The 13,810-nt window shown below is 50.5% G+C and overlaps 6 protein-coding genes across 6 annotated transcripts; 3 read left to right on the top strand and 3 right to left on the bottom strand.

Moving 5' to 3' along the window:
- Positions 1-1,635: 1,635 nt before the first annotated feature.
- On the bottom strand, positions 1,636-4,476 carry P153DRAFT_22300 (uncharacterized protein). Its single transcript, XM_033662645.1, has 4 exons — positions 3,854-4,476; positions 2,319-3,746; positions 1,820-2,272; positions 1,636-1,765 (listed from the first exon to the last, which is right to left on the bottom strand). The coding sequence occupies exons 1-4, from the start codon at positions 4,033-4,035 to the stop codon at positions 1,756-1,758; spliced, it is 2,073 nt and encodes a 690-aa protein (XP_033523984.1). The 5' UTR covers positions 4,036-4,476; the 3' UTR covers positions 1,636-1,755.
- A 277-nt stretch (positions 4,477-4,753) lies between these two features.
- On the top strand, positions 4,754-5,837 carry P153DRAFT_385800 (Ser/Thr protein phosphatase-like protein catalytic subunit; the record flags this gene model as incomplete). The annotated part of the gene is made up of 3 exons (XM_033670465.1): positions 4,754-4,769; positions 4,844-5,077; positions 5,134-5,837. 3 exons carry the CDS (start codon positions 4,754-4,756, stop codon positions 5,835-5,837), a joined length of 954 nt encoding a protein of 317 aa, XP_033523983.1.
- Positions 5,838-5,940: 103 nt separating this feature from the next.
- P153DRAFT_366984 (uridine-cytidine kinase-like protein-like 1) lies at positions 5,941-7,621 on the bottom strand. The gene is made up of 3 exons (XM_033668165.1): positions 7,374-7,621; positions 7,191-7,318; positions 5,941-7,140 (listed from the first exon to the last, which is right to left on the bottom strand). Exons 1-3 carry the CDS (start codon positions 7,374-7,376, stop codon positions 6,081-6,083), a joined length of 1,191 nt encoding a protein of 396 aa, XP_033523982.1. The 5' UTR covers positions 7,377-7,621; the 3' UTR covers positions 5,941-6,080.
- A 378-nt stretch (positions 7,622-7,999) lies between these two features.
- Positions 8,000-9,759, top strand: P153DRAFT_366982 (uncharacterized protein). Its single transcript, XM_033668164.1, has 4 exons — positions 8,000-8,086; positions 8,138-8,223; positions 8,428-8,623; positions 8,801-9,759. The coding sequence occupies exons 1-4, from the start codon at positions 8,084-8,086 to the stop codon at positions 9,284-9,286; spliced, it is 771 nt and encodes a 256-aa protein (XP_033523981.1). The 5' UTR covers positions 8,000-8,083; the 3' UTR covers positions 9,287-9,759.
- P153DRAFT_22269 (uncharacterized protein) lies at positions 9,661-10,984 on the bottom strand. Its single transcript, XM_033662641.1, has one exon. It carries the CDS (start codon positions 10,794-10,796, stop codon positions 9,912-9,914), a length of 885 nt encoding a protein of 294 aa, XP_033523980.1. The 5' UTR covers positions 10,797-10,984; the 3' UTR covers positions 9,661-9,911.
- Positions 10,985-10,997: 13 nt separating this feature from the next.
- On the top strand, positions 10,998-12,379 carry P153DRAFT_396847 (uncharacterized protein). The gene is made up of 3 exons (XM_033671514.1): positions 10,998-11,478; positions 11,539-12,024; positions 12,078-12,379. The coding sequence occupies exons 1-3, from the start codon at positions 11,223-11,225 to the stop codon at positions 12,179-12,181; spliced, it is 846 nt and encodes a 281-aa protein (XP_033523979.1). The 5' UTR covers positions 10,998-11,222; the 3' UTR covers positions 12,182-12,379.
- Positions 12,380-13,810: the final 1,431 nt, after the last annotated feature.

The raw sequence follows: 13,810 nt of genomic DNA, 5'->3' as shown, positions 1-13,810 counted from the left end.
GACGAACAGGTGATTATTGAGAGGACATATACAGTAGAGGCCTAAAGCGCTAAACCTTAGGCCCATCGGTGTCTTGAGGGTTGGCCGTTGGGCCTACCAGTGAGAGGAGGTACACGTAACACTTACGCACTACCCTGACAGAAAATCCAGACACTCTTCGAGCAAATCAGTGCACCGACAAGAGATTTAGTACTTAGATTGAACAATAACAAATTTTCACCTTGTCTAAACTGTATGCAGAATGAAGTTATGGCTGCTCCTCTCCGAATGCCAGCCCTTCATCCTGTTCTCGATATGTTGATTTCTCACATCGACCATTAAGACTTGCTGACACATTTCGCAGTGACCGGATTCTTCTTTGAGTGTCATAGTAAGACTATGTACTCTTTATTACATGACTTACGTGGCTTCCTCGAGTAGCCATAGTACACATGACAGTCCTATGTCCTAACCATGATGTTGTAACGCGCTACAGGTGCAACAACTCAACAACGATCGTGAAGCCGCTTGACCAACCATCTTTGAACACTTAATCACTCGACATACTAAAGTAAGCGGGTACTAATGATCTACAGTGTACTTCCTCGGTTTGTATCCGCAAAAAGAAACAATCTAACCGGTCTAAACATGTCTACAAGCGACCATTGCCATCTCTCACAAGCTGTCACATAGGATGTGGTAGTAGTCACAAGCGATACTTCCCACACTATGCTAAAGCCAACACTGCGCCCGTTAGACCGGTACGTACTATATGCACTGGGTGCAGTTACAAAGAGCAATCTGCGACGTTGCAGCAATGGTGACACACGAATAGATACTGTGGACAGGTTTAGTTCTAGCATCATATAAGTGGCTATAAATCTCCATGCAGGTGGTCGCCGCATTATGCGAGCTCTGCTTCACTGTGATCAGAGTGTTGTGTAGTTTGGGAATATGTATCTCTACAGTCTGAAGATTGATCATGTTCCTGGCTCAATGATGGATACGATGATTCATATTTGTCGTTTTGAATTTTTCGCAAAGGTTGTTTTCTGGGTTCACAGATCGTGCTTTGCCATGTACAAATGGCATAACGGCTGATACGTTGAAGATACCCGTCACTCTACGGGAACAGAGTGTTGGGCGACTCGCTACATACCTAGTAGGGTAAGGATGCGTGTATCTGCAAGGAAAAGGCTTTGGGCGGTTCAATTCAGATTGACAGCGAATCTCGATGCACACGACGAGATTTCAAGAGGCTAGAAGAGGAATGAAACAGACGCGTCGATAAGATGAACAGTAGCAAGACTGGGAGTTCAGAGGTTCGAAATGACCATAGGCCACAGAGTGCAAGAAGAGATTGATTGACATTAATAATAGATAGATACTCGTGAAGATGGCAAGAGTTCGAATGTAGAGTGAAGCAAACGAATGATATAGAATGTATACGCTTCAAGAAACAGCGCAAGAAAGAACACATGACCCGTCTTGGTAAGAACTGAACAGCTTTTGAGACGAAATAATGACCTTGAGACATACACCTAAATGCCAAATGCAAGCAACACCGTAACCCTGATACCGTGTGTGTGACATGAAATCAATGACAAGAAGTAACCAGTGCAGAATATGGAAAGACTTTACCTATAACAATAGCACGCAACAAGCGGCTCGACGGCTAGGAAGGACGTAAATAACATGAGCACAACATAGATAAGTATACTCGAGAACGGCCTTGAATGGCCAGTTGGTATGCATGGGAAGCAAACGGGCTTGTATTCAGCGACGGCTGTCAAAACTTTAGCACCCATAAGTTCAAGCAGAAAGATGGCGTGTGTCTTACCTGTAAACGGCATCGACCTGAGAGCGTCGCTTTCGCTTAGATTGATCATCATGTTGTCGTTGTTTTTCATCATACTGATCAGTGTCTTCATAACTCCTCTTCCTTGCGGAGGAGCTGTCACTTCGATGGAGTTTCGGAACAGGCGTAGGGAGATCCTCAGTTCCTCCCATGGGTTTGTCAGACTCAAAGTCGGACCCTACCATAGTTCGGTTACTGCCGTCAGAGCGCGCAGGACTCCCAAAGCCATGGCTGTTCTGCTGGTGTTGAAAGTTGTTTGCATTCCAAGGATCATACCGCTGTCGCTCAGGTGGAGGTGGTGGAGGTGGGGGTCTACCAAGGATGGAAGATGACATGGATCCATATGGCCGTGGATGTGCGGGGCCATGGCCGAAGTTTTGATGCCCGGTAGGGACCTGCGCACTTTGGGGGGCTGATTGCGTGTGCAATGGCATGCTAGAATATGTTAGTGTTGATGTCTGTATACCGGATAACGACTTACGAGGGAGGAGCAGAATCAATTGGCTTCTCAGGAAGAGAAGATGGAGGCTTCTCGTCATACGAAGAGAGGGACATTGGCATGGCTTCATGCGACGGCGGCTTCGGCGCACCCGTTACGCCCAGCTTGGCAAGAATATCTTCTTGTGTGAAACTCGTAGAAGAACCCGCCCGACTCAAGCCGGAACGCCTTGGTTCCTCGGCACCACTAGCGGACAGGGCCTGCTCAAGGTGGTCCATGATACTCCAGGCAGAATCCGGCATTTCCTCATCTTTGATATAAGACATATCATCGGAAAACTCATCAGGACGATCTCGCTGCGCGATACAATCTTCCAGTGCTACAAGATTATGGCGCATTTCGTCGTCAGTAAAGACAACAAAAACCGGGTCGTTCTGCACACGCTCCCAATCGTCTGTCTGTCTCACGTTCAAGAAGGCTTCGTGAGAGTTCTCAGCCGTGAAATAAACCGACACTGACTCTGCGTTATCCAAGGTCTCGGGGGTTGGGCTCATAGCCTGTTCCTCGGCATCAGCAAATGTTGAAGGCAGAGCCCGGGTCACCTGCTTAGCAGGGTGCCAGATGATGACACCTAGACTCAGGTTCGGATCTACAGGTTCATTGCTCTTTGGCCATATTGCCCCGTCAAAGTCGAAGTCCCAGTCGTCCCAGGCAAGAAACAGTTGTGGCTTCTCGCTTGCACCATTGTCCCCTGCAACGCCCACCGGCTGGGCCGACTGAGTATGAGGCTGCGAAACCGCAAGATGCGCGGTAGTAGGAGTTGGAGTGGAGTTTGGGTCCGACATTGGTAGGCCGTTAGTGGGTGTGCCATTGTATGAGTTATAGTGATCGTTCGGCGGATAAGGTTGCTGCACATTGGATGTCTGCCAACCCGGAGCCTGGTTGTTTGCTTGATAAGAGGCTTGTCCGTTTGGTGCCTGCCAGCCTTGGGAATGATCATATGACTGCTGATTCTGGTCTACTGGAGCAGGCTGATGGGGATACCCGTTGTATGTACTTTGTGAAGGTGTATGACCTTGTCCGCCAGGATAGCCAGGTGCCTGCGAAAACCCCTGATTTGGCTGCGAGTAGGCCTGGTTTGGTGGGTAACCTTGCTGAGGCCATTGCTGATTTTGTGCTTGGGGATGCGGTGGTTGATGATATGTTGGTGGCTGTGGTGGAGCGTATCCTTGGGTGTGATATGCCTGGCCTGGTGGAGGAGCCGAAAAAGCTTGATTTGAGTAAGTTTGAGGTGCTGGAGGAGTCTGCGCATATCCATTTGGAGGTGCTTGTGGAAATCCAGGTTGAGGTGGTTGATATTGGTTGGAATACTGGTTAGTACCAAACGGACCCTGAGGCTGCGCCGGCCCACGATAGCCTGGAGGCGGGGGATAACGCGTTATTACCGGATTTCCCTTCTTCTTAGGTGGCCTGAAAAAATGATCAGCAAAAGCACAACCGCCGAGGCAGCGGAATTTTGTATCATGAGTTCGAAGCGCAAAGTGGGAGTACTGTAACAGATAAACAAGTTCGCTTACCGGTTGTCTAGCGGTCGTTGGGGTTGGCCATTTGGTGGAAATGTTGGCGTGGGCGGGTATTGTCCGTAGCCTGGCTGCTGTCCGTATTGGTAGGGTGGATGCTGGCCATATCCAGGTGGACCTTGGGGATATTGTGGCGGCTGGTAAGGTGCAGCACCGGCAATGGGCCCATTCCACGACATTCCGGGCTCAGTGGGTTACGACCGTGGGCGTCGACTTCCAGAGAACAAAAACAAATTTTGATGGACAATCGATGAGAGTGGATGACTTCTTGCAGAAGTGTGAGAGTTGAGTGCTGAGTGCAGAAAGAAATGTCGAAACGCGAGTTCGCGTCCTCAACTTTGGTTGAGTGCACGTGCCAGATCAAAAGATCAAGGGAAAGCCCAATCTCTGGCAAGAAGGGATATAGTCGCGTCTCCCAGGTGACGGGCAGCGAGTGGAAGTTGAGTTACTGCAGTGGTGAGACTGACTGAAAGACGAGGCAGCTGGCGATGCGAAAAAGCAGCCACGGAAGGCACGACAGAGATTAACAACGCAATTGAGAGAATCCCGATGCCTACCAAGATATCACCCCATCAGGGAGAGAAGAGAGCGAAAGGGGCGAGACGAGCGTGAGCTTTGCAGGAAAGATCGCGATTCAACATGTAATGAACCATGGAGATGAAGTCTGAGAGCGCAATCACGTGCTGGAGCTTGGCGCACGGAACGGCCCCGGGGATGATAGAATGACAGCACCAGTCCTCCCGCGTTGGTGCTATCGCCGTCGCCCACGTCCAGTCTCTCGATGCGCCTCTGAGAATGATTGTTCGGTACCGACAGCTGCTTGCGACCACCACAGACGACTCGACACGCTGAGCCCGTCGCGGATGCTCCCTCTGCGCCCATCCCCCACCACCCACCATGCCTGGACTCCCGTGTACGTCAGTCGCCTGCGCCCCTCGCATGCAGTGTGCAGCGCGCAGTGTGTGCGCTTATGCTGACTGCTGGCAGCCACCGTAGACCTTGACGAGTGCATCTCGCGGCTGTCGAGAAAAGAGCTGCTGGCCGAGTCGGTGGTCGAGGCGATATGCGCAAAATCAAAAGAGCTGCTCATGAAGGAGAGCAACGTGGTGCACATCAGGGCCCCCGTCACCGTTGTCGGTGACATCCACGGCCAGTTCTTCGACATGATGGAGATTTTCAAGATTGGCGGGCCCTGTCCAGATACAAACTACCTGTTCCTGGGTATGTTGGCTGCCGCACGCGACCTGTACCTGCATCACATGTCTGACTCCCTGCAGGCGACTATGTCGATCGCGGCCTCTTCTCCGTCGAAACCATCTCGCTCCTCGTCTGCCTCAAGCTGCGCTACCCGCATCGCGTCCACCTCATCCGCGGCAACCACGAGTCCCGGGGCGTCACGCAATCCTACGGCTTCTACACGGAATGCTCGCGCAAATACGGCAACGCCAACGTGTGGCACTATTTCACCGACATGTTCGACTTCCTCACCCTCTCCGTAGTCATCAACGACCAGATCTTCTGTGTCCACGGCGGCCTGTCCCCCTCGATACATTCCATCGACCAGATCAAGATCATCGACCGCTTCCGTGAGATACCCCACGAAGGGCCCATGGCGGACCTCGTCTGGAGCGACCCCGACCCCGAACGCGACGAATTCTCGCTTAGTCCACGAGGAGCTGGATATACGTTTGGAGCGCAGGTGGTGAAGAAATTCCTCGAGGTCAACGCCATGTCGCACATCTTGCGCGCCCACCAGCTCTGCCAGGAAGGCTTCCAGGTCTTGTTTGACGACAGGCTTAGTACTGTTTGGAGCGCACCAAACTACTGCTATCGATGCGGGAATATGGCCAGCGTGCTAGAAGTTAGTGACACTGGCGAGCGCTTTTTCAACGTCTTCGATGCGAGCCCGGATAATGACGTGCATCGAGCAGAGCAACAACAGCAGCAGGGCAAGGAGGTGACGACTGAGTATTTCCTATGATACCCACTCTACATGACTTTGCATCTCAGCGTGGGGACGGTTTTGGCATGAGGCATGATAATGCTCAACGTGAGGCACGGCGTTTCGGTTAGATGGATGTTGGCAGTATCTACGTGGGGCATATTTAGATTGTTGATATGCGCACGGCTGTAGAAATGTGTGTGTGCAAACCAAGCTTCCCGCTCTGATGTTTGTCCTCCCTCGTCAAACACGCTCGACATCTGTGCGCTCTACCAGCCTCTTTCAGCACCCGAGATATTTCGTTTCCACCCACCGATTCTCCATATCATCGCCTAACCTCGCAATCACAACTTTCATGTCTGGGAACACGCTGAGCAACCTGTTCACACCAACGCGACCAGCCGTATACGTCACGAAGACAATCTTCTCCTCAGACACGCCATGGTCTACCAACACCCGGACTGCCATCAGCGCTGCTGCGCCCGACGAGAATTGCGGATCCAACACCATGACGAGTCCGTCCTGCGCAATACCTGCCGGCAATGCTCGATAATGCAGTTCCGGCTCGCCTGTGCTATAGTTTGTTTGAATGAGTATCCTGCCTGTCCTGCAATCCGGAATGGTGCGTCGAAGGCCCGTCTCAAATGCGCTGCCACCGCGTAGAACGACCACCGCACTCACACTTGCGCTCTTCTTCAGACCTTTGTAAAGCTTGTTCTGCGGTGTAGAGACTTCTGTAGATGTAAACGGTAGGAAATCTGTCGCCGTCTCAACAAGCAGCGCAACCATGCGGTCGAAGTAGAAGATGAAGTCCTCTCTTGACGTGCTCGGATCCAAAAGGAGCGTATGCATCCCTTTAACCTGATTCGTCTGCCGCATCACAATCGCATTCTCACTCAGCGGACTGTCCTCTGCAATCTTGCCTAGGCGTCGGAGCTCTGTTTGATGCAGTGCAGACTTGTCGGCGAGCGTCTTGCGCACTTGGTCGCTGACCATATTAATGGCCACGTGGTTTTCAATACCTCGGGGAACAATGATGTCTGCGATTTCACGTTGAGGGGCAACGTATTTGTAGTAGTTTGGCTTCACGAAGCCGAACCATTGTTTGATGCAGCCTTCAATATCGCGGCCTCGCTCTTTCACATCACGGACTAGACGTCGTGAGAGACAGAGGTCGGAGTCTGCTTCAGCGAAGATCTTTAGATCCAAGAGATCCAAAACACGTTGGTCATGGAGGGCGAAAATGCCTTCCAGGATGAGGACGTGGGGAGAATAGATTGTTGTTGTCTTTTCGAGACGGGCGTGCTTTTCGAACGAGTAAATGGGGACTTGTGCGACTTTGCTGGAGTGATGTTAATCACTGATTTTGCACAATGCTTGTGATAGATGTACCCATTCTTGATATCTTGCAGCCTTTCAACCAAGATATCAAAGTCAATGGCCTCTGGCGAGTCGAAATCATGCTCATTTCTGAAGGCTGCTGCTGATTGCTCCGGTGTCAAGGACTTGTAGAAAGAGTCCTGTCTGCTTTCAGCACATGCGCACGTGACGACGTGTCACAACCATCCAACGCACCATAGACAGGATTACAACCCATGGTAAGTTCAGAGAGGCAACTATAGCCAGTGCCAACGAGGTTTTACCAGATCCAGAGCTTCCTGCCACTCCAACGATGCTCGCGTTACCCCACGGCGGCTCGTAATGTGTTCGTCTGCCTGCCGATGACATAATTGGGTAAATTTTTGAAATGTTGGTTGATAGATGCGAGAAAACAGTTTTCAAGGGAAGTAAAAAATGATATCAAAAGCAAAGGCCATACTGTAACTTGTATAGGTATGCGTCTCTAAACACGTCTAGGATATTGGCAACGGAGGCCACCGATCGGCAATACCTCGGAAGGTGTATATCGCTCGTAGACAAAGTCAGGTTCCGGATGTCTTTGAGCATGTTTAAGGTTTGCAGTCAGCAGTTGTAATGCACAAGGTCTACGCAGCCATCTAGTCTCCCAAGCTAAAACATAAAGTCTTGCCCATCATTTTAACACACCTTGCAGACGCTGTGAGCTTCATCAGCCCCGCTGTTTACGTGATGCAGGGTGTGCATGGGCCATGCCAAGCCGTTGGCGAGCAAGCTTAGGTCCAGCTTTTCTCTCAATGTACAGACTTTCTTCTTCCACCACACACCGCAAGCTTTGCGTGGCCCCAAGCACTCTCGACCACGGTCGGGCAGCAAACACCTCACACTGATGGACATAATATGAGGGTGATGAGCGCCTTGGCTTCATTATGGTGAGCTCCGCAAGCTGCATCTTCAGCTTCCCACTTACTAACCCAATACAGAGCTCATCCACCGTTTCTGTGTCGGCTGCGACGCCGACGCAACATCCTTTCCAGAGGAAGATCGACGAGATCAAGCCATCGAAGATGTAAGTTAACACTCTTATTGCCGCGCTCGCTTCCACACATCTACATGATGATTTCAAAATAAGTTGGGAATCTCTCCTAAACCACGTGTGGAGAACATGTTAACTTGTATCTCTGATCTCGCAAGCACTAGCTGCTTGCTATCACCTTCTGCTCCCAGCACATTGACGATTGCGACTGCAACCTTGCTGACTCCAATCTCACAGGGACATCAACTTCGTCATCATGGACTATCTGGTTAGTGAGGGGTATCCCCGAGCTGCGGAGAGGTTCGCCAAAGAAGCGAACATTCATGTGCCTCTTGTGGAGGAGTCCATTCAGTCGCGTGTAGAAATACGACGGGCTATCCACAGTGGTGACATTGATGCCGCTATCACCAAGATCAACGATCTAAATCCTCAGGTATGTATTTTGCGCCGCTCTCCCTCCAAGCCCTTGCAGGATTATACTTAGTTTCATGCACCACGCATAATCTTCTTTGATGATAATCAAACCTTCAGTCCTCAGTATGAACGCAAGCAATTAGCTCTTTTTGATTTCGCAAATGTACCTGTCGGGCTTTGCTAACAATCAATACAGATCCTCGACACAAACCGCTCTCTGCACTTTACATTGCTTCGTCTGCAGCTTATCGAGCTCATTCGGACATGCACTTCGTCTGCGACCGCGGACGTCACACCTGCGCTGAACTTTGCTTCAGCACAACTCGCACCTCGTGCTGCCACAATCCCAGAGTTCTTGAAGGACCTCGAGCTGACGATGACTTTGCTTATCATGCTCCCCGCTACCGGCAAGCTACAACCAGAGCTAGCTGAGCTTCTCGAACCTTCGCTTCGCCGAGATGTAGCGAGCAAAGTCAACGAGGCTATCCTCACCAGTATGGGTGATCATGGGGAAGCGCGGATGCGGAGTTTGGTTCGCCTACGACATTGGGCAGAGGCAAAGGCTAGGGCTACTGGCAAAGATATCCCGCCTGTTCTTCCCCTTGGCCTGCAAGATGCTGATGAAACATCATCTGAAAATAACGGGCGCAACGGTGGAGCAGGAGATGAGATGGTGCAGTAGTTCGGTATTGGTCATCTCCCAAGCTCTAATGAACTTGCGTATAACCCTCTATATAATGCCTTCCAGCATATTTGGGAGTTGGAAGTGTCTTGAGCTTACGTCACTAAATGGAGTTAAACCTCTGTTGTGTACGTCAAGAGAGGAACAAGAGCCTTCCTTAATAACACACTATGTTTCTTCACATTCTCTTCCTCTCCTCAAGTACTTGTGAAATATATTTACGCACATTGTGTGACGATGAGGCGTCGAGGATTCGAGACAAAGAGTCAAGTTCGCCATCAATACCTTGGTCCCAGAACGACTACTATTGTCAGGTCGATAACGAACTGAGGAGAGTGGTTGGTACGAGACGTGATAATATGAGACGAATGGAATACGGCCGTTGAGTTGGTTATCTGTCTGGTCCTGGATGTGATGTGTTGTTTGTTTTTAAAAGCTATTGCTTGAATGCCTCTTTGAAACACTGCGAAATCGAACATGCGGGAGTTTTCCCGAACCAAAAGCCAAAGCTAAAAATTGTACTGCTTGCTCTAGTGAAGACCGGCAGGTAAAAGATGATTGTAAGGGGATGCAATATCTATAGCATCGTTTTGTCAGGCAACTCGCAGAAACCCCATGTCTGGGGTTAGTTCTGACATGCGCCGACCGAATCAGTGATGAGTCCCTTGTACACCTGGTAATGCTCAGCCATGCGTAATCTAAGCAAAGCCGGCTCTTTGACCACATAATACTGTCCCAGCGACCTTCTCTGCGCACGACTCTCGTCCAGCAAACCACGAACCGCATCTCTTGAGACCGTGGTTCTCATATTTGGCAGATGTTTCTCGACATACTTCCTGTCATCGTCACTTGGCGGCGCAATCATCTCGCTCACGTCGATGAAGCCCATGGGTATATATGGCACGGGATCAGCCCAGCTCTCGTCTTCCCAGCGAACCCTCAGTATGTCGTCGAACGAGACGTTGAATGTGGTGTGGAGCTGAGGTAAGCGCGCCCGTAGTTCGTACAGGATGGGACTGAAGTTTGCCCAGTCGAAGACAGCGGATTCTCTCTTCTGTAGGTTGATAACTAGGCTCTCCAGCCGTGGTAGCTCGAGCAGATCTTCCCACGGCTTGCGAATGTGTGGTCGACGGACTGTGCAGTCGTACTCCATCCGCTCCAGTGCGCTGCCGTCGCTGCAGGCGTCCAGGTTGATACCTACTTCCGTTGTGTTTATGATGACGTGTCGGATGTATTTTGTGTACTTTGCTTGTTGCTTCCATATGTTGCGTGATGCGTTCTCGGCGTCGTGCGATATGGTGGTTTCAAATGTGTTGTATGTGTAAGTTGCTTCGAGTACTTCGGCAGCAAGTGTAGGGTGTGGGATGATGGGTTGTAGAACTACATCCGTTACGACGATAGGGCTGGAATCGGTGACGAGGTAGAAGTAAACCAAATCGCGCAGCTCGCGGGGGAGCTTGAGAAAGTAGTAGCCGAGTAGATCTTCCGTAGATGATGATTCCGAAGACATTTTGAAGTTGTAGTTTGCAGTCTAAGAGGGGTTGCAAAATTTGTTCGAAAGTTATGTTGTAAGAGACATGTGAGAGAATGAGTGTTAAGCTTGTTCTCAAATGCCTTGCCTTTTTGTCTTTTGCTGCTGCCTACTGACGCGTAACGCGACTAGTTAGTGGCTCAGATACTCTCTTCACCGGAATATATACAGATTGATTTGCGTTTATCCACGATTCATTCCCCGCCGTCCAGACGAGACGATGAAAGTAAGCAGTGAATTATGATTAGTTAAGAGTGGTAGACCCCAGCGCGCTAATCCACAGTTTCGGGCCGTGTCCGACTAACGACGTCATCTCAATGATTTGCCTAAGAGTGTACACAAACTCTGCACCCACATACACACTCCACGACTCAATTCCATACATCACAGAATCTACCTCTCACAATGGCTCACAACATTCTACTCGTCGGCGGACATGGCAAGGTGTCACAACTTCTGACACCCCTCCTGCTGGCCCGCTCATGGAACGTTACGAGCATGATCCGCACTGCGGAGCAAAAGGACACAATCGAGAAGCTGGGCAAGGGCCAGCCCGGGAAACTAAGCGTCCTGGTTAGCAGCGCAGCAGACGTGAAGAGCGAAGCAGACGCGAAGAAGATCCTGGAGCAAGTAGACCCCGACTGGGTGATATGGGCAGCCGGTAAGTCTCGCACCAAAACAGAACACCATGTACAAACGCAATTACTAACCCACACACAAGGCGCCGGAGGAAAAGGCGGCGAATCAAACACTCTAGCCGTCGACCGCGACGCCGCCATCGCCTTCACAAAAGCCAGCATCCACACGCCGTCTGTCAAGAAATTCCTCACCGTTTCATACCTCGCGTCGCGCCGCAACAGGCCTTCGTGGTGGACAGACAGCGACTGGGAGAATGCGCAGAAGACAAACACTGAGGTTCTGCCTACGTACTACAAAGCCAAGATCGCCGCCGACGAGGTCCTGACGGTGCTGTCGAGGGAACGTCTGGAGGAGGAGACCAAGTCGGCGCCGCCTAGCGATGGCGTCGATGAGCGGTTCTGCGGCATCAGCTTGAGGCCGGGTACCCTTACTGATGGGGAAGCCGGGGGTGTGACTGCGGGCAGGATTGGAGTGGGGGGTAAGACGACCCGGGCGACGACGGCCGAGGCGATTGTTGCGGCGCTGGCGACTGAGGGTGCGAGGGGTTGGTTCGATGTCATTGACGGAGGTGAGAATGTTCCCGCTAGACTTACGATGGCTACGGAAAGCTAACCCAGACAGACGAGAACCTCAAAGACGCTATTATCAGGCTAAGCCAGGAGTCTCAGGATACGGCCGACGACGAGGACTTTGAGAAGATGAAGGAGAATGTTGCGAGTTTGTGAGGGAGAAGATTGGTTGAAGTGACCACACCGATTGGGCAAACTTATGATATATGAAATCATACACTTCAGTTGAACCGACCGTCTCGACTTTGTCAGTGCTCGGACCCCCATCGCTTCCCAGCCCATGCCTTCTGCTCCCATTCTCCAACGAATACAACCCTCTCTACCGGTTTATCCTTTTCCTCGTGTCTCGAGTAGCCAACAACACGACTTCGACTGTGGACATGCATGTACTGACTTAATTAGATTGAATTGAACAACCCATGAAAAGCGGAGCTAATGGCAACAACGACCAAGTCGGACTTCCATATCCCAAGAAAGTCAAGATAGCCCTGAAACACCCATTATCCAACAAGCCTAGTTAGCTAAGTGAAGCATAGTAGCCACACCACATAAGACTTTGCACATTCCTCGACTTGCTGACGCGCCTGGAATTGATATGCTGGTGGGCATGTGATTCTTACCGTGAATGTTGAATGAACAGCGTGTATACAAGTTGTGACCTCGATTAGACAGATTGTATCCATTGTGTTGGTGTGGGTATGGAACGGGACATGGCTATTATAACGTGTATGTTATTTTGTATATATTCCTTTCCTTTCTTTTCCTTTCCTTTCTGCGCGAGGAGTGGTACATGGGTAGTCGATGGTACATTCAAACCCTACGAAAAGCAGGGTTAGGATGTTTGTGCGTTGTGTTGGTAACTCCCTCTCTCTCTGCCTGGGAAGAACGTCGTATGTACAGCACGAGGTGGTTTTGGGTGAAGGTAAAGAGTGTTGTCCTTTCATGGGGGGATTGTCATTGTGTTTGTACCAGACAGAGAGAGAGAATAGTAGGTAGGGTAGGATAGGGTAGGGTAGGGTAAGAGATTATTCCTCACATGCCCTCCCCAAGAGAAAACAGCACACTTTCCTGATGTTGTGGTGGAAACAACAAAAACATGAAGTTTTGTAATTTTGTTACTGCGATACATACTAGGGATTAAGAGAATCTAGAAACGAGTCGAGAGCTCTGTTTCTTTCTTTGGTCTTATCTCAAAGATACAAATCTCTCTTCGATGTAGTGGTGTCCAATGTTGTTATTACCTGTGACGGACAGAGATTTTCCAACAGCCCCGAAAATCATGCCGTTTTCCCTGGGGGGGGGGGGGGGGGGGTTAGTGTTCTTGCCGATCTACAAGCACATTGTAACTTTCTAGACATATTTTTTCTTTCCTTCAGAGGGTATGAAACCTCTTCCCTGATGGATCGACATGAAAAGAGCACGCGCTGCTATGCAGATGAGATTGTGGGTCTCTGTGTGTTTAGTTTTTTTGCTCTGCATTCTCGGCGTGTAGTACTCGGTCTGTGATTGGCGAGGGTTGTGGGGTTTACTCGATAGGCGTCTAGCCTGAAGATGGGCGTTTGATGTATCTAGGTACTGCAGAGGAGCGGAGCGTTGTCTGGGGCGGGTAGGGTGAAGTCGGGTCTGGGGTACATGGGACGAGGCCGTTGCGAAGGATGGAACGTAATGCACGGGGGTGGTAGGGTAGGGTACCTGGGAGTTTAGTGTTGACATGGTAGAAATTTGTTGTGGTTTTGTTGGGGGAGTGGCTTGTGCCGGGGTGGAAGAGGCTCAAGAAGAACGGTT

This window comes from Dothidotthia symphoricarpi (assembly GCF_010015815.1).
Source record: "Dothidotthia symphoricarpi CBS 119687 unplaced genomic scaffold P153scaffold_10, whole genome shotgun sequence".
Classification (NCBI taxonomy): Eukaryota; Fungi; Ascomycota; class Dothideomycetes; order Pleosporales; family Dothidotthiaceae; genus Dothidotthia; species Dothidotthia symphoricarpi.
The sequence above is the reverse complement of the archived record's forward strand: the minus strand, read 5'-3'. Positions and strand labels throughout refer to the sequence as shown.

Excerpts from the sequence above, each read along its gene's own strand:
- P153DRAFT_366982 (XM_033668164.1), top strand. Across the intron at positions 8,224-8,427 it reads GAGATCAAGCCATCGAAGAT|GGACATCAACTTCGTCATCA; the intron begins GTAAGTTAACAC and ends CCAATCTCACAG. Across the intron at positions 8,624-8,800 it reads TCAACGATCTAAATCCTCAG|ATCCTCGACACAAACCGCTC; the intron begins GTATGTATTTTG and ends CAATCAATACAG.
- P153DRAFT_396847 (XM_033671514.1), top strand. The coding sequence starts at position 11,223 with ATGGCTCACAACATTCTACTCGTCGGCGGACATGGCAAGGTGTCACAA. Across the intron at positions 11,479-11,538 it reads CTGGGTGATATGGGCAGCCG|GCGCCGGAGGAAAAGGCGGC; the intron begins GTAAGTCTCGCA and ends CCCACACACAAG. Across the intron at positions 12,025-12,077 it reads GTTCGATGTCATTGACGGAG|ACGAGAACCTCAAAGACGCT; the intron begins GTGAGAATGTTC and ends TAACCCAGACAG.
- P153DRAFT_22300 (XM_033662645.1), bottom strand. The coding sequence starts at position 4,035 with ATGTCGTGGAATGGGCCCATTGCCGGTGCTGCACCTTACCAGCCGCCA. Across the intron at positions 3,747-3,853 it reads CAACGACCGCTAGACAACCG|GCCACCTAAGAAGAAGGGAA; the intron begins GTAAGCGAACTT and ends TCATTTTTTCAG. Across the intron at positions 2,273-2,318 it reads ATTGATTCTGCTCCTCCCTC|CATGCCATTGCACACGCAAT; the intron begins GTAAGTCGTTAT and ends AACATATTCTAG.
- P153DRAFT_366984 (XM_033668165.1), bottom strand. Across the intron at positions 7,141-7,190 it reads CTGCAAGATATCAAGAATGG|CAAAGTCGCACAAGTCCCCA; the intron begins GTACATCTATCA and ends ACATCACTCCAG.
- P153DRAFT_22269 (XM_033662641.1), bottom strand. The coding sequence starts at position 10,796 with ATGTCTTCGGAATCATCATCTACGGAAGATCTACTCGGCTACTACTTT.